Genomic DNA, 23,427 nt, shown 5'->3' on the forward strand with positions numbered 1-23,427 from the left:
AAATAGACAGATGGACAAAAAGTGTGTGTGTGTGTGTGTTCATTGTCAACGACCTTGGCGTTACGGTTGGAACGCAGTGTTCTTTCCTTGTTGATAGCATGTTCCAGACCATAGAGGCTTTAGAAAAGGGCCTGGTGTGGAGGCACGGCGGTTTGCTATCAGCGCTCTTATCTGTTCCCTCTCGTTCTGCACTGCAGCTCCCAAAAGTCCTGTTTGTTTAACGTACTGTTGGTTCAACCCGTCTGGCGGCTGAACGCATTATTTCTATATTATTCAGACTGGGAAATGACGCAAATCTCTGATGAAAAAAAAGGCACAATATAGTAATTGGCTTATTTTATGAATTTATTTCCAAATGTAAACTTCACTATTTCATGCATACAAGTTATGACAACATACATAATTCAACATCTCTTTTTGTTTTTTTTTATTTGCATAGGACATGGTCACAATATATCATCTAACATGTAAAAAATAATGCCATACAAAAGTGTACAGCGAAAAGCAACTATGGACCAGCATGTTGAATATGTGTGGAATAATCCGTGGAGCTGTACAACTGTTAACACTTGAGTGTAGTGATTTTGGTTGATTGAGAGAAGACAAAATAAAACGACTGAAGACGTACGAGATCCGGACACCTGAAGGTTAGGTTGAGGTCGTAGTAGTAGGAGGATGCACTGGCCATAGTTCAATCAGAAGTTATTTACACAGTAGATAGAGTATGATGGTGCTGGGGGCAGTGGGGCAGCACCACAGAGTCACTACAACAGGCAACTGATGGTGATGGAGGAGAGGGAGGGAACACACACACAAGCACGCGCACGCACACACACACACACACACACACACACACACACACACACACACACACACACACACACACACACACACACACACACACACACACACACACACACACACACACACACACAAACACAAGGAGAAAGCGTGTTAGCATTACACTGAGGACTAAGATGTACTGGGTATACCGAGCCTGCAGGCCATCGACACACTCTCTCCCTCTCTTTGTCTCAGTCTCTGAGTCCTACATTTAAACACATCAGAGTCAACAGGGAGCAATGGTGGCACAATGTGCTGGACAACCTGAAAGACATATGCAATACGGGAAGGGGCGGGGCGGGGCGGGGGGGCAGGATGAGGATCCTGCCCTGCGTTGAGAAAATAAGAAGAGCAATATATTTCCAGTAAGGAGCCCGTGTTGCACAGGGCCATTTAAAAAGGACTTTGAACCACAGCAGGGCTTCTGCTGACGGTTAGAAGGGGTTGGAAAAGGGCGGCTTGGAATAGGTTCAGAAAAAGGTCCATGTGAAGTACGTCCGTAGTAGCAGTGGGCAAACACCCAACAGCAGGGTTTTATAGGGTTAAAGTCTAATGCTGTGTCGGGCACCCAATGACTTCCATATTAATCTCGTTTTTCTTACCAATTCTCAAGCCTTTGGTTAGGAAGTGAAAATGGTTCCAATATGATACGAGTACCGCAGGCCGATTCATCGTCCTTTGAGAAGGTCATCTTTGAAAAAGCCTTTACAACAAGGGAAGACTGACATCATCACTATTTTGCCTTTAGAACTCGAATGGGTGTTGTTCTTTCGATTTGGATTCCTCTGCACAAGCAGACGCCGATTGCAAAGACAGAAGTGGGGATTTGTTTGACTTCGTCGATGTCAAACAAACTGTGCACATATCTTGCGATCCAAGACATAACAGTGTACAAAAAGGAGCACATTCAAAACCTAATGAGTCCTTTGGAATGGTTGGGTTTTGTTGTAATTCCAATTTTTGTTAATGCCAAAAATGTTCACAAGCAATCATACATTGAGGGCCTTTCAGACAGCTAAAGAGGAGAAATAATTAAAAGGAGAAAAACCAGAGCAAAACAATGCGATAAAGCTGAATCATCATCAACTTAAACTGATTACATACAAGGTTGCTTACTTTAATCCTGCACAGGACACCAGGTGGAAATACAAGTTGATAAATGGTAGTAGCATAAATGTTAGTCTTTAAACTTCAGATGGTTTCAGTTAACATGCCACAATTTGGCATTCAGCACATCACTGCCATTTCATTGCTACCTTTCAAAGGTTCAGAAATATACCAATGTTTTAAGATTGATTATTTGAAATCATAATATGAACTGCAATTTTATCAAAGTGATTTCATGAATACATTACTTTAAGCATTCACATGTTGACTCTAGCAGATTTGATTTAGAAAAGCAAGTTCCTAATAATTAAGGAATAATACGGACGTAAAGGAAATCAGTTGATTAGGATATATAATGAGCAGTAAGAACTCGACCTCCGTTTAAAAAGCTCTTTCCTGTCCAACCTCCTATCGCTCGGATTCTTTGCATATCTTTTCGTTATTGGGATAGTCTGTATCCTGACATCAATAAACTATTCATTCATATTCATTGTTTCTTATCAGACTTTGTGATTTCTGGCTTGACATGACACAAAGAGGATATCGTTGTAATCGCCAAACAACAACATATGTTAAAGAAAAAACAAACACGAATAATATACAAAACAAGGGCTGTTGCACCGTACTCCTCAGTACAGATGAACGAAATACACAAAACAGAAACCATAATGTATAAAACAAAATAACATTTGAATATGGACCTGTGTGGGCATTGTGTTCAATGCCCATTTTATTTCATTTGATTCAAGTAGATTAACCATGTACAAAAATAAATGTTCAGAAGAGTAGTATGAAGTGAGCTGCAGTATTTCATTGAGAAAACAAAAGAAGGATGCCTGGACTGAGGTCTTCCTGAGTTTCCAGGGCAGAATCTCACTGGCCAGCGGTGAAGACTGTGCTCATAGAAACCTGGGAAGGCTGGCTGGATCTGTGCACTACGGAATAACGTCAACACTAAATAATCAAATAAAAAGCCTACAAATAAAATCCTGCCTAACATTTTCTTTGCTGATGTTGACCCTGAGGTAAATGTGCAGATTATGGATTCTGGTCGGATGAATGTTTGAAATTATTCTTGTAATAAACATACAAAAGTCACAGAAAAGAAAGCTAAGGGGATATAAGCATTTAGTAACATTTGGGGGAGGACATTGTTCAGTTTGCAGAAATATATTTTACAGAGGGTCCGTTTGATCCATAAAAAACAAGCATACACTTTAACTGATAAAGCTGTGTTTCGGACGACTGTGTGTGGCTTTCCTCACAAGACCCTTCTAGAAGAGATGGGAATATGTGGTTGGTCTACGCTCGTCTGACTAGGGAGGAGGGTAGGAGGGAGGATGGGTAGGAGGGAGGATGGGTAGGAGGGTAGGAGGGCAGGAGGGAGGGGTGTGGGTGGGTAGGAGGGTGGGTGTGAAGTAAGGTGGTTCTGTGGGCTCCCTCCCACGTTGCACAGCTATCGTACTATGCTCACCATGAGTACCACAGAAACAGGACGTGGTCAGCTAGTCCTGCAGAGAGCGGGCGGGGCGACTGCGATGACATCAGACTTTGGCAACAGTCAAGAGTCGAGCTGATATAGGATCAAAGCACGAAATTAATTTTCCTTTACATTTTGAAAAAAGATGGATGCCTCAAGCGGACCTGTGGGGGCTGCAGTGGTTTCTACAGCGCAGCCCACTTCCTGCAGAGGGCTGACTGGGCCTTTGCGCCTGACTGATCCGAGGCATGTCCGACTAGAATCACAAGCCGGGGTGTTCTCACGGGGACATGGGGGGAGTGTCCCAGGAGGCTGGACCATGCATGGAGCCTACATATATGTTCATTTTGGTTCAAAAGTTTTCACAAACGGGTTAAAAAGCCCCCCACCCCCTGACCCTCGACCCTATGAGTGTGATGAAGTTTAAAAGCAGCTGTTGATGAGTGGGGCTGATTTGGGTCAAATTCGAGGCAGTAAATCCCACGGGGTGATGTGGACCATTTTTTTTTTTTACTTGTGCTTAGGATAACATAAGGAAAGGAGATCCCACGTATAATGCTAACATTTAGGTAGTGCTGTTGTCTTTTCTCCGTCTTCTGCCCATAAACAGGGAGGGGATAACCTGAGGGGAATCGACTCTGCATTTATTATTTTAAGCCCACTCCCGAGCACGTCTCTTTTCGTTAGGCTAACATGTGCTGAGCGGCCTATCTGCTATTAGCCCCGCTGAACCTAAGCCGTCCCCCCTGTCCCTCGCGGTTTGCCACTCTCTTCACCGTGTCTACTCCTACAGCACCAGAGTCCTCCACCTCTAGCGCTCAGTCTCAGAGCAGCGGAGGCGCCTCCGACACTCGGGGCCCCTCCTTTGAACCGCCTGCTAGTCCGCCCTGTGGGACCCAGACGTCTCCCTACCAAGGGGCCACTAGGAGCAGGATCCGGGGGTGGGGTGGGGGTGGGGGCTACCTGTGATAAGTTGGGGGTCCCAGACGCTGGGCTAAATGAATGCCTTCTACAGGTCTGAATAGAGCCTTTCATTCGTGTTCGGTTCTTCCCATGTGCTTGTGAGGAGGGTAATTATAGGCCTATAGATTGCGTGGGCATTAGCCTCAGTAGGTATAGGCAGAGTGGAAAGTACTGTCGATGGTGGCGGGAGGGGAGGGGAAAGCTGCTTTTAAACTTATAACATCTCATTTGTAAGATCTGCACGGTCTGATCTGAACATCCCTGTGAAACTGAATGTAGGGTGAACCTCCTTTTTGCTCAGTGCAAGCCACTGTTGTAGCTTACACGAGTACCTGGTCATTGACAATTAGTGGTGTTGGATTATTATCAACTGCTTTGTATTACATAGGAAATACTAATCACAACCCTCAGGAGACGGTACACAAGCGTAACAGGGTGTGGGTATGAGTGGCTGTAAGACCAGGGCTAGTTGACTCGAAAAACTAAATTAAGAAACAGACAAAGGAAAGAGTGCAACACCTGTAGCGCGTAAGGCTGCTGTTATGTATTATGTTTCTCATCAATGTCTTCTTTCATTCGTTCAAGCTAACAAGGCCGTCCCTGAGCAGGGCATGAGAACTCAAGCCCCGTTGAATTTAAGAGTAAAGTGATGTGTATATTGTGCAGTCAAAACAGGGTTGAGTACGCAGAGTAATGTGGTACTCTGAATGAGAAGCAATGTCTTCAATCCTGAGCTGGATCATCTATCCCTTCTCCTTGACCTCTCGCCATTTGTCAACCCCAACAAAAGAACAAAAAAACAAAATGCTTTGATAAGACTCAAAAGTGTCTGCGACTTTTTCCTGCTTTCGTCTAAACCCTTGTTTAGTTAACCGAATACACACACGCACACGCACACACATAACACAACCAACCATGGTCAGAAGCTTCAAAGTAAAAGTCCCCCCACAGACATATGGTAGAGAATGAACATATTGCCATCTGGGAAAAATGCGTAACTTTTAAGAAACACACACGCACACACAGGCAACTGCACTACAATAAGCAGTTATGTACAGTATGGTACACCACAGCAAGCACAGGGTTAGCAGAGAGGAGGGGTGCTGGATCGGGGGGGTTGGGTTGCTGACGAATGTGCAACACAATTGTTAAGAAGATAAGAAGAGGCCTCGTAAGTTTGAAGGGGGCCCCAAAAAAAGTGCGACAGAGGTGGCGTTTCTGTTTTTTTGTCGTTTTCTTTTTAAGGCGAGTTGGCGGGGCTGAGGGTGGGGCTGGAGGCGTCGGAGCGGCTGTAGTCGCTGAGGGAGCCGGGGCGCGCCACGCCCCCGCCCCCGCCGCCGCCGCCTCCGCCTCCGCCGTGGGGCTTCTTCAGCATGCCCGGCTGGAACTCGGAGTGGCGGCGCGCGTGCTTCATCAGGTGGTCACTGCGCATGAAGCGCTTGTCGCACAGCGGGCAGCCAAACTTCTTCTCCCCGGTGTGGGTGCGGTAGTGGCGGGCCAGCTCGTCGGAGCGGGCGAACTTCTTGCTGCAGTTGGGCCAGGTGCAGGGGAACGGCCGCTCACCTGTAGCGACAGACAGGGCTGCGGTCAATACGGGCTCACACAGACAGGATGTTGACACCGACTGTGATGTGCGAAAAACAACAACAACACCAACTGTGAAAGAACAAATCCATTAAAGACAGCCAAGTGCAAAACGCATTCCTCTTTAAATGTGTGTGCTAAATGCAGTAGCGAGTCATGGCGCTTGGATGTAAATCGCTTCAGATTTGGCTCTACACAGTTGGAAACAGGCATGCTGTTTAATTAGCGGAGCTCCAGATGCTAATGGTCTCCACAATAGTTATCCTGCCTATTTTCCACCATCCACCTAGCCTATCTTATGTGACTATGTGCATGTGATACAACACCCTCCCCCATAACCAGTGATACAAATATGGCTTCGGCACAAAACCACAGAGCCAGATGGTGCAGTATATCTCACTGTGATTTTCTTCCATTTTGATACGAAGTGTCAAAATGCTGTGCTTCTCTGCAGTAGCCAACACGGCTAATCCTGCACTGCTTTAGTCCCGTCTCGATGGTTTTCTGCCTGACAATAGCGAGATCCAGCGTTCTATATTTGCCACCGTGACCTAGTACGACTACACCGAAGGGGCAGGCTGTCCTTTTTTTCATGATGATGCAGTTCTTTACAAAAGAGGAGGAAAGGATCCGTCATATTGTTCAACCTTAAGCCTTCTGAGACATGCAAAGGAAGAGACCCCACTGTGCTCTCCTAGCTCGAATGACAAATGAGCACATAACAACCACTCTGTGGTTTCCCTCAGGGCAGCCATGGAAACTGCACTTTTTAAAAGATCAGACTGACTGCTACCTGGTGCCAATGAGCCTGGTAAACAGAACCCCCCCCCCCCCCTGCAACTTCCACCACTTCCAACCCCCCAAACTTGTTTTGCATGACTGCATAGCGTGCAGCAACCGAGAGACGGACTGACAGAGCAAGTCTAGACAGCCCGGGCCTGTGTTCTGTGTTCTAACTTCAGACGCCTCACCTCAGCTCCAGACAAACTCATTCTGCCCTGCCCACAAGGATTCTGTCTGGCTCCTGCTGTACACACTTTGCATGCGCGCCGGGAATGTGGATGTGCCCGGGCGCCGGGAGCAACTCCCAGAGTACTGGCGTTTCACAAAGAGAGCACCCAGACGGACTTTACTATGTTGAACAAGATTACGCATGTTGGAGAATAACGCCATTAATCCCCGGTCATTGTCCACACAGTGATCAGTCTGTTTCTGAGAAGGACAAGAGGCCAACATGCTGATGCCTAAGGAGTGTGAGATTAACGTTTGAGATTAACCTCCAGTTTTGAAATATAGCTTGTTAACACTAATGCCGATTACAACAGGGTGTACCGTTCTACTGAATCATCTGTTTCATCAGAAACAGCTCATGGTGCCACACATACTGCAGTCTGAACTAAAGGCCACAAAAAGCGCTATGCTACACGCTGGCTGAATCATCCAGCAGTGTAACAGATCTAACATCAATATTTAACCAGACACCAGAGAGCCGGGATATCCATCCTAACTGCCCTGATACAGTAATGCAGTCATAGTGGAGGCATCAGGTATCCAACGCAATGCTAAGATGCTTGTTCCCATTTGGACAAGCTCCAGTTCCGTCTTAAGGAACACGCTAGATAAAAGATAGACCGTCTATTTTCCCCTTCGACTAAGTGCTTTGTTGTTTAGTGTAGTACAACGGCACTGGTCATTATGGACAGGGCTTAAACCCACGAAAAGAAAGAAGAAGAAAGCACACGCAAATGCCAGTCTTGAAATGTTGACTCCCAAAGACGCATTATGCCAATTAATTCAGACATCTCCGTCATAAGACTGAAATCTGTCTTTTAAATAGTATTCTTGTAGAAGTATTGAGTAGGTGTTTGGAGGAATTCTACAAAAAAATGAATTGGATAACAGCAAGTAGGTTTGGGGTAGTGGGGGGAATTAAATCCTTGTGTTTGCGTCACAGGGAACGCGACGAGCGCAGGGAACGCGATGAGTGCAGGGAACGTGACGAACGGTTACTCTGTGCGCTCATCGCTGTACACTGTGGTCTTTCTCAGAAGAAGAGGATCCCTTCAGCCGTTTCCCCCCAGGCTGACCGCCTCTGCTTCCTGCCCTCCGAGCGTACATCGGCACTCCTCACACAAGGAACGACTGTGACAGGCGGTCAGCCTATCTCCTGGAACAGCGCCAGGGGCGTTATGAGTTCACTGTCCGTGTGTGGTCCGTCTTTCTCAGAGTTTAGTTAGTTTGAGAAGGGGGGCCAGGGCGGGGGTGGGGTAATTAGAAAAGCCTTTGCACAGTGACCCAGTTACCCATAGCGTGGCATCACGTGCACCATAAACTATACGATTACTAATCAGCAGTGTCCCCCCATCTAGGGCAGTGTGATGACGTCACCGGTACTAGGGTTGTGTAACTGTTCCCAGTGGGGCCACTGGGAAAGTAAATAAAGAGCTCATCTCCCATCCTCCTTATAGCTCCAGTACACTCGCGTCGCCTGGGTTTGGACACAGACGGACTCAGCAGAAGTCCCGGTCGTTGCTGTGATCTGGTTACATCTTTACACTGGGAAACTGGCTGCAGACTAACGCAGCAGACTGATGCATCGGACTGATGCACACGAGTCGCACGCTTTGGCACCAACAACACAGATCTTCACACCAGGGCAGACAGATTACATTCCTGCAAATGTGCAGCGGCGCAAAGTTAAACACCATTATGATTTGTATGTTAGTGGACTCTTGCATTGATGTCAGCAGAAGAGTCCTATTGTACTCAACACTGTTCATAATCATCTCAATTCAGCGCTGGCACAACATCAAGTGGGGCACCGAGTCAGCGGAGCAAAGCATGCTGGGCAACGTACACAAAAGAGGAAAGGGGACGGGGCGGGGGAGGGGGGGTTGAAGGGCGGACACACCACCACTAAATGCTAAATGGCAGGACTTATCAGAAGCCTGTAATTTACTTGCATGTTTATGAGCAGTCGTGGCTCGGAGCCAGACGGCGGCCACCGCCCCTACTGCCACCGCCAGACTGCCAGGCGTGAGGCTGCGCTCGGGGTAGAGCTCAAACGACTGGCCAGCCTCTGATCAGCGGTGGCCACTGCAGCAGGCTCTCGCCCATGACATCACTCCCGAGAGCCAGCCTCTAGCTCCGCATGAAGAGGACAGGGGAGGCGTGACGCCGGTGCTCCCCGGCGTCAGCCCGGCTGAAGCCACGCCCTCCCCCGTCACACGCCAGGAGGACATAAATGGGACCATCTGCAAGGGCTGGCAGATGATAAATATACTTTATAACTGGCTGTCCCTCTTTTAATTATTGTTTGGGGAAGCACTTTACATATAAACGTATGATTGAATGCGAGCATGCATTGCACGATGCCACTCTAAAAGCAGAAAGACAAGAAGAAAAAGGGTCTCACTCTTAGACAGGAAGAAACCACAGACTCTGACGTACATTGAAATGCAGAACCAAGAACAACCTTTTGCATGAGCATTCAAGCATGAAGAATGACCCAATGTAGAGGGGAGGCAAATTACCAAGAGAAGCATAATACAGATTGATCCATATGCTTGTTTTCAGAGAGCTCAGTCAGGCATGCAGTCAGAAGAAAATGCCTAGGACAGATGTTGATAAGGCCTGCCTAATGCTCACCACACCCACTCACCCAGCCCTGCCGCGTTCTTCCTGTGTCTCGATACAGGAGGTCTCGCGTCGCCCAATGAGTAGGCCGCTCCACCCCCTGTCATAGAGCACCAGTCAGGTGGTGCACAATAGCTGCAGCCCTGTTCCCAGTGGGAGAGCCACTCCCATAATGCATTTCAATCAGACGCTCTAACCGTAAGTCATTCCCCCCGGTCCACCCCGCACAAGGTTATTGACGTGCACCCAAAGGCGTAGAGACGGGTCGCGGGTGACTGTAGTCCGCAGACAGTCATCCATACATTACCTTATCCTTTTAACTCTATGGGGGGGGGGGGGGGGGGGGGGGGGGGTTGCAATGACCAGCTCATCACTATTGCCTCAATTAGTTTGAGTGGGCACTCCCTTCCAGCCTTGAGTGCTGAGCTAAAATTACCTGGATGCTGGAGCCCGGTTGTATTTGCAAGCAGGGGGCTAATCTTTTTAACCCTGGTTAACTAAGGACTTGGCAAGCAGCTGTGGCCATTAGAAAGTGTTTACGGTACATGTCCACACACAAGCAAGAGCTATAGGCAGGTGGCTGCCTATACTTCCCTTCATCCTCCTGCTCACCTAAGCCGGTCTCATTCAACCAACGGAGGTCTTAAACCGTATCCCCTATGATGAGCCTGATATCTCCTTACCAGACACGTTAACGGACAATGAGACAAGAGAAGAGCTGGCTCCTGTACGGTCTCATTACGGCGCACGGAGAGGAGAATCGGGCTGACAACGAACTGACGGCATTCCGTCCAGCCCGGTACCCGATACTACGAGGGAGGCATGGCGGGAGAAGGGGCGGATTACAAACACACACACACACACACACACACACACACACACACACACACACACACACACACACACACACACACACACACACACACACACACACACCACACACACACACACACACACACACACCCCCCTTCCCGGGGCTTTGCTCCATATGGTCAGACACACGCACCCCACCTCAACGTGCGTGCGTCTGATGGATCACCCTGGAAGAGGGTGAACACACCTCCAAACGCCACGGGCAAGGAGAACAGAGCGACCTCTAAATAAAACATAATGAGCTTCTATTGGTTCTTTAAGAGAACAACACACAAGGCTAATAGATAATTGATAATACCCCCCTGGTTGAGGAGATATCTGTATTTCATTGTCAGGAGGGTTCTTCTACAGGAGGTTGTGGCCCTTCAAACACTAATCAGATTATCGTGGGATGAAGCTAAATAAATGACCTACATCAATGGCAGCCATTGATAGTGTAACTGGTGGACCAACCCCTCCCCCACGGTGCAGCACCGCACCACATACACGCCCCTTTCATTCAACTGCCATTGCATGGGAGGTGGTGCTCACCATGTTTTGTTATGGAAGGGCGAGGAGTTTCTTTTTCTGTCCAGTGGATGTTTAAAATAAATAAACACTGGGTTCCACGGGTCCGCCTCCCGCTCTTCCTGTAAATCGACACTAAGGCGCAAGCCGGGCCGGGCCTCAGGGAACCAGGTGCCACGGCGTCCATTTAGCCCGGCTTTAGAGCCGTCTGGAGAAGACGGTTATAGGTGTAATCTAGAAGAAAAGCCTGAATAAAGAATACCCCTCATGTGCCATTAAAGGAACAACAATGCCGAGGGACCTACAGCCATAATCCTCTCGGTACAAAGCAGCGCTGAGTCAAAGAAATGGAACAGATGATGGAGGCTGCACATTGTAAGGATCAAGAACATTCAACTAATGCCCTTTTTTTCTCTTTGGCAAGCTACTGTCAGGTTGCGTGCAACCTTCACCCAACCCAACCAGGTGGAGCTCATAATCGCCTGCTTTTGGGCAAACAGACACAATCCCTTTTCTTTACAGGGAGGGTAGATTCTGAGTCAAATACAACCGTAATCCCAGGATAATGGTGGAGCAAAGAACTGGGTTAGGTCCAAGTACACACAATCTCTTTCGGGGCTGATGCTGTCTGTTTATTCTGGACTCTGATGGAATGGGCCCACTGTGCGTTTCCAGCCATGTGGCAGAGAGGGAGGCTTGACCTTTGGAGCCCTAATGGAGCTGTAGCCCATCAGTTAGTCAAGGTTAAATTGAAGAAAGGGAGAAAAACAGTTATCCACCCTTCTGCCTCATTACCGCTATGCACTATGGGAGGTCCATGGTTTTACCTTCTAGCTCACAGAACAAACCTTTTTTTCCAAGAGGAATGTTGAATTCTCTTAGATATCAATGTACTCTTCTTAAAGTTGACTTAAAGAAGGTTAATTGGGACTGAGAGGTTCAAAGGATTAGTAAAAAAAAGTAAGTAAATTAGTAAAACTCAAACAGAGAGTTCAAAAAAGGATACTTTTAAGAGATATTTCCCTTCCTACTGGTGTTCTGGATACTGCCTTGCCCTGGCCTTGAACACTGACAAGATGGCCTTTGCTGAGTCCCAGCTGCGGGATCCACAGAGTGCTCAGACTGTTCTCCTCCCAAGGAAGACATGAATTCTAATGAGCTCTGGAGGGCCATCGTTCTGTTTGAGCCGGCGGCCTGACGTGACTTGGGTAACATAATGGGGTTTCACGCAGTACTTAGTCTATTCTGTGATCATCAGCATCAATGAGACGCACAAAAGGGGGCAAACATCACACACGACAGAATCTACTGATTTCACTGCTCTATGAAGTACAAATAGCACAACAAACTAGGGCGCTTTAGGGGAAATAACAACGTCATGTTATGGGTCTGGTGGCTAGAACGTGGCAGCGTATTTTGTCCCTTTGCACCTCTTTTATTTCCCCCTCCATTGTCTAAAGAGCCTCCTCCCAGTTCCTGGAATCCAGACAAAGCCGTCTGGTAACCTTAGACCCCTAAACCGCCATAGATTCCAGGCCATCAAACATAATGCAGGATAATGAGCCATTTCTATTCAGCATGTACCACCTCGTCTGTACATCCTAATGAAACCTCAACAGTGGGAAGAACATCTGCTGGGGTGAAGGACTGAACTGCTCTCTACTTCATCAGCATTAAGGAGTTGAGCTTTAACTAAATGTGTATGAAATGAGTGTATAGGCAAGTCCCCGATAACTCAACTTTAAGACCAAAAACACAGATAGTGACAGATCTGATAATCTAGCCATCAGTTATTGTCCATCAGCACTGCCACGCCTTCTTGAGTTACGAGAGAGAATAAGCATTCTGACACATTATAATTGTGGAACTGGTTTTAAGAAGATTAGACATCAATTATAACCATGGTGTGGCATATAAAGTATATGTTTACTGTTCTCACATTCCACATGCGTGAGCCTTACACCCTCAAACACGTTTTACATGGCAAAATTGTTTGACTTTTTTATAAAACGCATCTTATGAGCTTATTACTGGATAATGCGCAAAAAGAAAAAACACAATTCGCCCGACATGGGCTGCTACAATACAGTTGGCTTGCACTCAGTACAGATCTATTCTCTCTTGACTCAGCTAGTATGGACTAGAAGGAAGCAATGCACTGCATGGTAGCTGTGACGTGACAACCGCAACTGAACTCGGATGACCCACATTTTAACTAACCAATCAAATGCGCTATCACAATATTGAACGAAAAGAAACGGGGAAGAATAGATAGATATATTATAAAGACACGTTCAATTAATAGATAGGTAGGTAGATAGATTGATAGATGGATGGATAGATGGATAGATAGATAGATAATACAGACAATTTAAATTAATAGATAGAAACATCGATAGATAGAAAAATAGATTATACAGACAGGTAAGATGTATCGATATGTAAAAAGATAGATATTATATACAGCCAGCTTAAATTAATTATAAGCACAGAAAGGTATATGACATTAGATGGAAGTCGGTTTGCAAGCGTTTCATAAGGGTCTCTCGCTGGTTCACTACAGGCAGAACAGAGAGCAGCTCAGTCGGTGTGCGGGGGCATCTGCGCTCAACTAGCTTAGTCTGTTGCTGGCCAGATCAGCTGGCAGTCTGTCTAGCGGGGGTGTGGCACATCACAACAAAGGGCTCTGGGCAGACAGGCACAGACTGCACAACTATTATCAACCCCCAATTCTACTTGATCTACATCGTTTTCACGTTGTTGTTGTTGTTGTTCCCGTCTTGTGGAATGCAAAGGGCTTTAACGATAGCGGATGTATATTTTCTCTGAAGAAGAACACATGTAGCCCAGCTGCCTGGATTTCGCTTGTGTTATTTGATTGTCTTTCAATCTGCAGCAGGACGCTACTATAGCTTTATTGATGAAAGAGAGGGTTATTAAAACAAAACTTCCTACATGTTATTTTGCCTACGCAATGTGGACATCGTGTTGGGCAATGCGACAGGTTCATTCCGTTGCCATGTGTGTGCAATGTAATTAAGAATGGTTAAAAAATAATCCAACATCTCCATCTGAAATGTTTGCAGTGTGTTTGCAGTGCGTTGCCTACTTTAGCGAACGGGGTGTTCAAGAGCGCTACGACCAATCTGGACATGGGGAGAAGGGTTGCATTTTCTGTCTCTACACCATCCAACTGTAAATAGGATTTATTTTTTGGGGTTGACAAGTTATAACATTAAAGCATTTATACTATGCATTACTTGGGAGCAGGCGATATTTCGCCTTTTATTTTGTTGATACACGCCCCCCTTCTCCCAGATAAGGAAATGTAGCTTATATTGAGTGGATATAGCATTTTAATTTGATGCAAAGATAGTCTTATTGTCATCCCCACTGCACGAAAAGTAAACAAAAGTTGCATTTGTCCGATTTATCTAAAGCATATAAGGAACCAAGTCCACCATACAGTACACCAAACATTTGCTTGCAAAAACACTGACCTGTGTGTGTCCTTAGATGGGCTTTGAGATGGGAAGATTTCCCGTAAAGTTTTTCACAACCTGAATAGTGGCATTTGTGCTTTTTCTGCGGAGACTCTTGTTCAATCCGACCTCTGAATTTTTTGCCTCTTTGTCTGAGCGAAGGATCGGAAGGGCCGGTAGGTGTGGCAGAGTTTCCATCTATCAGGCTCGGCATGCTCTCCTCTTTTATTTTTGCTTGATCTGCAACATTGTTGGGGGACTGTTGGTTAAAATCCGCCAGAATCCGCGCCACTACAAAAAGAGACGAGTTGTCTTTCACCAAAGGGTCTTTGATCTCCTCTCCGTTCTTCGAGGAGGATGGACTTTCTGGTTTAATCTCCTTATTCCCTTTTGGTGCGTGGACAATCGCACGGCTGGACATTGAAACAAGGCACTCTGCTGCAAAGTGATCCATCTTGTCTTTGAAACAACCCCTCAGGTCCTTTATGACATTCAAAAATTGGCAGCTTGTAAAAAGTACTTGTTCCGTGGTTCCCTTTGTGTGGTGTTACGGAGGTCGCTCTCATTTGAGAGGCGACTTTATGGTTCTATACCCGGCTTTGCAGTTTCACCAACATCCTGATGAATCAGCGTTTCAAATGTAAAAAAAAAAAAGAATGAAAGACAAACTAGTTTTGCTATTCACTGCAACGACTGTGACGAGGATGAGTCTAAAAACTTGAATGTCATGACTCCCATCGCGGCATCAATACACTCCTCAGCATAGTGTCTGCCTTCGTGAGCGCCTGTTAATGCTGATTGTATCCACGCTGGGGGCGTGTCGACCGGTGGCACTTGGCGGTATCGTCAGCGGAGCCGACCGTTCATTGGATACCGGTCCCTACATGCACCACCACAAAAAAACTTGAGTCCCTTGAAAGTTCCTCAACAGTTTGCGATGACGCATAGGAATTGTATATTGTGGTCAATTAATGGAATATAATACGTCCATCTGGTTTCACACATTTTCTAAGAATGTGTCATAAATGTATCCAATAAATGGCTAGTAGCTGTATACTGCTTACACGTCAATTTTGTTCTATTGTGACAATTAATTAATGGTTATTCTGAAAGTTAAATAGGCTAAAAGCTATAAAGACTATAAAGACAATAGCCTTTATAGCTTATAGGCTGCTGAACTATTGTTGCCAAATTGAATTTGAACCACAACTTGTATGTCGACAAGACCTGTTAAAGCTCATGAATAAAGACCAAAGAGATAAAAGGGGACATATAATACCATCAGGTGTGAGTGTGATTAGCCTTGCAAGCCGTTTCGAAAATCTGCCCCATATGACATCACTAGTGGGCGTGTCCACCTAGATGTGTGCTGGATAGATCAGTCTACCAGCCTACCCAGTGGACTGAAGTAAACGTTGCTCAACTATCCAGCACAGATCTAGGTGGACACGCTCACTAGTGATGTCATAAGGGGCAGATTTTCGTAACCGCTTGATATGATTATTTTCGTAATATATATAGACTAGTGTATATGAATAATATAGCACAGTGCTGCCGAAAACCTCAGTGTTGCACATTACACAAGCATTGAGTATGTTTGGTGAGGAATGCCCACCGCACCTATAGGCCTACAGGACGTGCATGTCTAGCAGCTCCATGCTCTCCTGTGCAAATGAATGCACACTCTCAGCATTGTGAGCCCAAAGGGCCTCACTAGAACATTCCCAGTGTTCAGTGTGTGAGCATGGGCCTGGCATTCAGACGGCCATCTGGCTGCATTACTTTACATATTCTTTCATCACACAAACTCAGAGTTCTTGTGTTTCACACAGTGCTTCACTGGCCTGTGCTATGTGACAGCTTGAGGTGCGCATAGTTTAGCTTTCATAAGCTAAATTATGAGCCATGTGTATTAATCAACATCCAAAACAATATGTATGAGATGTTAATGAGTGACACAGACAAAAGAGTCCTCCTGTTGTTTAATCTTTTGATTTTGTATTTGTTCTACATGTTATTTATAAGTACACTCAGTGCAGTAGTATGAGCGAGCAGCCCTGGAACGCTTTCGTAGCATCCAGAGATAACTCAAGAGGAGAGGGTTTGTTGATTTCCCCATCATGGCGACCCGCCAGCAGAACACAGTTTCCAAACTCTGTCTGGGACAACAGTCCTCATGAACAGTAGTTTTGTTTGCAGTGCATGAGGTACCACCCCCCCCGGCACAGGGCAACCTGACCAGGACCCGGACTGCTGGCGCTACCCAGCAGAGCCAGGGACAAAGTGTCACAAGCAGAACCGCCTCTTCACCGAGATCACAGAGATACGAGGGTTCAACTCTTGTAAAAACCACAAGGCTGGACTCCACAGCAATTATTTTATCCCACGTAGAGCATGGAAGACTGGGTAATGAATGCAGTGCGTCTTGTAACTGGCCCAGATCAGAGGTCTTGTTGTTGACCTTTCTGGTTGTTTTCGCCGAAGACTGCAGGGGGATGGGTCCGCGAGTCCACTCAGTCAAACCACATGTCACCATGGCATGTGTGATACTTGACGTCATGTGTTGTATGTCCCAGTCAACACTCCTATTAGAGCAGAGAGGGTCCTAACCGCTTCAATCGTTGGTCACGTTGTCTGAAAACCAACTTCATGGTTTGACAAGTGTTTACAACAGCACTGGGACACTGCTAATCTTTGAAGAGACCATATGTAGCCCGTTGTTGAAACTGTTTTGGATGTGTTGACCAATACTCTGTAGGCTTATCATTTATGTCAGCCTTATAAATATTGATAAACACCCAGATGGTTGTTGTTTTTCTTGACCTGCCGATAAGTAGCACCAGCTAACACACATGAATGGTGTCACTCCAATGCTAGCCTATGCTCACAGGGAAGGCCAGTAGAATTTGGAATCTAAACTTTTGTGCTAATATTTTCAACCGCAAGCAACTCAATACTGAGTAATGACATAAAGTGCTGATATGAAATACAACTACTTCCACATTCACGGGGAGGCGATGGGAGCCCGTTTACGATGTTGTCAGATTCTTCTCAGTTTCACTTGTAAGAGCACATCAACGCCCTCCGTGCCAATTACCTGGTGACGCATGGTTGAGATTAATTGCTAGGTGGAACTCTACCTGGAAGACAATATTAGTCAGAGTAAAGAGCGTTGCTAGCGCCTCTGTCAATGTTGACTTGAACACCTTCCAGTGGACGGGGAGTCCTGAATGTACTCTCAGGGAACAACTTGTCAGCGTGACAAGAGAGAATAGGGAGCCAAACCCCCCAAACTTGGTCCTGGAACTAATTTATTAACTACACCAGCACTGATAGCCCTCTGATGTCAGCGCAACACACGGCTGCAGGGTAACCTTCAACTACTGTTGTTCTATAAGCTGGATAAAAAGGTCCAACTAAATGATATGTTTTCATTGATGGCCCGGTACTTACACCAAACACAGTCCTTCCACAAATCAGATCTTGGATCTGCATTATGTGTATGATTTTCTAAAGAAATGCTTAACTATTATTATGTCTATGATTGTCTATTATTTGCTTCTTACTATTTTGCGCCAAATTTCTTGAAAGCTCAAAATAGTTAGTATTATGTTTTTTTCTTCCCCTGCAAATGACTGACATCTGGAATGAATACAACAAACACGTTTAAGCTAAAGACTGGGTAGTGCTGAGCAACAAAGAGCTATGGGCTTACCCTGTGATCATCGCTCCCTAACAACACGGGGACTTTGTTTACTCTGCACAATGCAACTACCAGGGAAGCACATTTACACACACACAATCATACACACACACACACGCACACAATGATACACACACACTCACGCGCACAGAATCATACACACACACACAAATACACAGAGGCACAGGCACGAACGCAAACCTTACATACACACACACACACATACACACACACACACACACGCACGCATACAGTCAAAGCCGTCTGCGTGTCACTAGTGCTGCTATTCCCGTAGCATTGATCAGCCTGGAGGCTTTGGTTCTGGTGGGGGGGGACGGGGGGACGGGGGGACGGGGGGACGGGGGGGACTCTGTAAACACCCCATTCAGCTGGACTGCGAGGGGGGCAGGACCACCGACCGCCTGGGCTGCTGATTTTACAGAATGAGGGGTCTCCATTCTCTAGCCTGTTGACATGTGACACTCTTACACCGCATGTGTCATCCCTGAGTACCACACACCTACACACAGACCTACACAATGCGTCACCATTCAGCGCCAGCTTTGGTGTGCGAGGTCCAGTATAATTGCATCCGTGACACTGAAATGATGAGCTCTTGACAGACACACCAACTGAGAGACAGACCGACCTGCAGAAAGATGACAGATGAAATGATCGAGCCAGTGATCGATCATGGATTCACATGTTGCCTTTCAGCCAGACGACCACAACAGAATAGGTCATGCATCAAAACAAAGGTTTTTTGAAGTAGGTCTACTGACACCACATGTAGGACAGCTACACCAGAGGCACCGGGTTCACTGTGTGGGCGATGCCCGCAAACTGCTAGATCAGATCTGGTTTCGTGTGCAGCAAATCCCAGCAGCCTGGTGGGGTGTGCTAAAGAAAACAGATATAACTCTACAACTACTGGTATACGTAACTTCTTTTTTTCCCACCCGCTTGTCCAAAGGCGAGTGGAAATTGTTTATCCTCGAATGACCCTACTGCCGAAGCGAGAACATCCCGTTCCCGAGATATTAATAGCTCCCCCCCTTGCGTCACCAAACGGTGGTAGACCGGCTGACTAGACACGCGATGTTGCCACGAACGGTGCCAACACGTTATCTTCCCATGCCAACATAGTTATGAAGCGGGTATTTATCAATTATCCGAATTTTACTGATGCACGGCAACTGTTGTTTGAAACGATGACGCGCTCTTCTTTTTTTTTTTTTTAAAGCGAGCAGCCTATTTGCATGGTCAGATCATTCTAATCCCAACGTAAACACAACATTGTGAGGTACATTGAAATTCCCACATTATTCACTGACACACATGCGACGTAGTGTTGGAAAGCTACTAAACGCACTATAAGCAATATATTAAACATGCGCCCTCCCCAAACCCTGACTTCAACTGTTAAACCAAACTGGAACTGCGGTGGTTTTTTTTAGTCCGTCTGCATAGTTCCAGAGAGAGAGAGGGGGAGAGAGAGAGGGGGAGAGAGAGAGGGGGAGAGAGAGAGGGGGAGAGAGAGAGGGGGAGAGAGAGAGGGGGAGAGAGAGAGAGAGAGAGAGAGAGAGAGAGAGAGAGAGAGGGGGAGAGAGAGAGAGAGAGAGAGGGGGGAGCAACAGCACATTGCTGTTGCTATGTGCTGCTGTGTACACCGGGAGATTCCTCTCTCGAACGGTCGGACGGGTTGAGCTCGAGGACACCGTTCCTGTGGAAGTATGTAGGTCAGCAAAAGCTCGTCGTCTAACGTCTCTGCGTCAAGTATACATAAGCAGTGCATATCTTTAGGCCTACTCTTTGCTTGGATAGGTCATTCTGCCCAACTGACATATACAGTATACATATATATATATATATATATATATATATATATATATATATATATATATATATATATATATATATATATATATATATATATATGTATGGCCAGAATGACGTATCAAAGCACATATATATAGATATATGTCCCGGATTTACTCATATAATAAAGAAATGCGAAATGCCAGATGCAACACGTGAAGTGCATTCTTGAAATTAAACTTCTGAAGGTATTTACTTTTGTCTGTTCGTGTTTCTGAGCGAGTGAGCGTGCGTGCGTGCGTGCGTGCGTGCGTGCGTGCGTGTGTGCGTGTGTGTGTGTGTGTGTGTGTGTGTGACTGTGTGTGTGTAAGAATGTATATGTGTGTGTGCGAGGGCGTTTATTTCCTGTCTTTTGGTGCAACATTTCGTGTGGTAGACCTATTGCAAAAAAAGGATTGCATGGAACATATAAACGCCTACAGGAAATGGTTTATTATTGCTATCTAGTTAAGAGAGGCAACGCCCCTTTTGAATGTTTAGTACTTAGTTACGCACTACGTTTCACGTCATTGTTCAACGTCACCCGTGACCCTACTGCTCAAGCACCACATCCCCATTCCCCAGAGTTACAGACGCTGGTGCTGCTGAGGGTAGGGTGGTCAGAATCAACGATTCAGCAGGGCGGATACTATTTGACTGGTAGTAATAGATATGAACCAACTGATATAATATCTATGAATAGCTTAGCCTCCTTAGCGCCTCATATTTCTATCTGCACGGCATACTATTAGTGAATTAAAAGGTATAACCCAATTACAGCAACAAAGTAGAATCTCCTTCGTCCATACTGTCAGCCATATATCAAGTCATAGATTTAGTGTTTCTTTCATGTCTGGACGAAGATCAATACTCTGGATCAAACTAGAAGCCGAGTGAATCTACAGCCTTCTTCCTCTATTTACACCAAACAACCTGTTCCTTCAGCCGTAACAGTTTATTTAAATTATATACACAGACGTGACTGTCATTTAGAGAAAGATTTTGTTCATAATTTGGATTATTAACCATACTTAACTAACCAATAAACATGAGCGCCAATGCTACCAAACATGTGTGTTGTGGATAGTTTGCGACTCCTCTTGGAAATAAACAGTGTATATTGACGTTATGAAGCAGTCATATATGTTTATAGTTCATTATACAACAAGCTTCGTACAGAAAACAGCTTGTGGAAAGTATGAACTTGTGTGTGGTACTCAATAATGTGTTAAGCAGCCACACTGCTGGGTCCAACGTCCATCCGACCACTGTACAATAAACAGTCACGTATAGCAGAGTCCAATCCAAACATAGCATTAATCATTAATCATACAATTAATCATTTAATCAATCCGTTTCTATTATCCAAATATCCATCAAAATAGAAATAACACACAACATACACGTCTCGTATTCATGTCAATATATGGGACGCATGGGGGGATGGAATCTAAAACCTTTCACACGGGATTCAACCAAACTAGCCACCACAATCCTTCCCCCTTAAGTATGGAAATAAATATCAACAGCAGAATTAATTTAATAAACCAAAAACCACAACAGAGCAGTTATGTTATTTTGGTCCTCTAGGCCTTGTGTTTGCTGAAGCGTAAAGCAGCCATACATCCTGAGCACAGTGTGTGTGTGTGTGTGTGTGTGTGTGTGTGTGTGTGTGTGTGTGTGTGTGTGTGTGTGTGTGTGTGTGTGTGTGTGTGTGTGTAGTGTGTGTGTGTGTGTGTACGTGTACGTGTGTGTGCGTGCGTGCGTGCGTGTGTGTGCATGCGTGTGTGTTTGGGTGGGTGCGTTTTTGTGTGTGCGTTTATTAAACGGTAAATAAATACATTTATTATAAATAAATACATTTATTAGCCACAATCAGTATATCCCATTAGTTTTGATAAGAAAATAAATAGGCAAACAGGGCTCCTAAACCTGACTTACACATCCTCTTTTGTTCATGATTTAGGATTTCACATCCCCTTTTTGTTCATAATTTAGATCATAACCAACTAACTGTGTGTGTGCGTGTGCTTTTTGTGTGTGTGTGTGTGTGTGTGTGTGTGTGTGTGTGTGTGTGTGTGTGTGTGTGTGTGTGTGTGTGTGTGTGTGTGTGTGTGTGTGCGTTTATGAAATGACTAATAAATACATTTATCATAAATAAATACATTATTAACCCTTATTAACAGCTGTCTGTATATCCCATTTGTTTGGCTTGGTTTACCAGACTTTCAAGAAGTAGATTCATGATTTTCAATTATAAATAAACTGTTCCAATGTTTCCAAAGTGTTTAGAGGGTAAATTATTTCTCCCTTTGAAACACTCTCTTGCACTGTGATGAGAAAATAAATAGGCATACAGGGCTCCTAAACCTGGCTCACACATCCTCTTGGAAATGTGTGCTTAGCTGAGAGCGAGAGAGAGAGAGAGAGAGAGAGAGAGAGAGAGAGAGAGAGAGAGAGAGAGAGAGAGAGAGAGAGAGAGAGGGAGAGAGAGAGAGAGAGAGAGAGAGAGAGAGCGAGAGAGCGAGGAGAGAGAGCGAGAGAGAGAGAGAGAGAGAGAGAGAGAGAGAGAGAGAGATGTGAGAGAAGAGAGGAGAGAGAGAGAGGGAGAGGAGAGAGAGGAGAGAGAATGGGAGAGAGAGAGAGAAGAGGAGAGGAGAGAAGAGAGAGAGAGAGAGAGAGCAGAGAGAGCGAGAGAGAGAGCGAGAGAGAGAGAGAGCGAGAGAGAGAGAGAGAGAGAGAGAGAGAGAGAGAGAGAGAGAGAGAGAGAGAGAGACCGATAGACAGAGAGAGGTAGACAGAGAGAGATAGAAAGAGAGAGAGAGAGAGGGACTAGATACATTCACTGACCCTGACCTGACACAGCAAATATTTTTTCTTTTTCTCACCAATAGGAGAAGTGCGAGAGAGTTGGGCAAAGCGCATTGTGAAATGAGTGTTCTGCTCAGGATGGGTGGCTCGTGTGACTTCCTGCAGGTTGTGAGGGCTGTTGTTTTACAGACGCACAAGGCAACACACGGATTCCCTCTTGAGCTTCTGAACGGTCCCAGGTCACCGCAGCTGATCTCTCTCCTTCTAGCAGTGGAGCGTAGGGAAAAGACCTGTACTGCAGACATGTAGCTGGCAGTCTCTCTTAACAGTGGAGCGTAGAGGGTAAAGACCTGTACTGCAGACATGTAGCTGGCAGTCTCTCTTAGCAGTGGAGCGTATAGAGACCTGTACTGCTGCCCTCTGCAGACATGAAGCTGCGTGCCAAGAGACACATTCATCAAATGCCTCTCTCCAACGGGCAAGGTTTCCAGGAGCACTGCTTCCCTGATGTCCGGCCAGCCAAGCCTAGCGCAGAGAGCAACAGTGTTTTGAGTGTGTGTGTGTGTGTGTGTGTATGCGTG

At 45.8% G+C, this 23,427-nt stretch overlaps 1 protein-coding gene across 1 annotated transcript; it reads right to left on the minus strand.

Moving 5' to 3' along the window:
• Positions 1-324: 324 nt before the first annotated feature.
• On the minus strand, positions 325-15,303 carry klf13 (Kruppel like factor 13). The gene is made up of 2 exons (XM_030365617.1): positions 14,494-15,303; positions 325-5,956 (listed from the first exon to the last, which is right to left on the minus strand). The coding sequence occupies exons 1-2, from the start codon at positions 14,927-14,929 to the stop codon at positions 5,634-5,636; spliced, it is 759 nt and encodes a 252-aa protein (XP_030221477.1). The 5' UTR covers positions 14,930-15,303; the 3' UTR covers positions 325-5,633.
• Positions 15,304-23,427: the final 8,124 nt, after the last annotated feature.

Source organism: Gadus morhua, chromosome 9 (genome assembly GCF_902167405.1).
Source record: "Gadus morhua chromosome 9, gadMor3.0, whole genome shotgun sequence".
NCBI classification, from domain to species: domain Eukaryota; kingdom Metazoa; phylum Chordata; class Actinopteri; order Gadiformes; family Gadidae; genus Gadus; species Gadus morhua.

Coding starts and splice junctions, on each gene's coding strand:
- klf13 (XM_030365617.1), bottom strand. CDS start 14,929: ATGGATCACTTTGCAGCAGAGTGCCTTGTTTCAATGTCCAGCCGTGCG. Junction 5,957..14,493: donor CCATCTAAGGACACACACAG/GTCAGTGTTTTT, acceptor CTGTCGCTACAG/GTGAGCGGCCGTTCCCCTGC.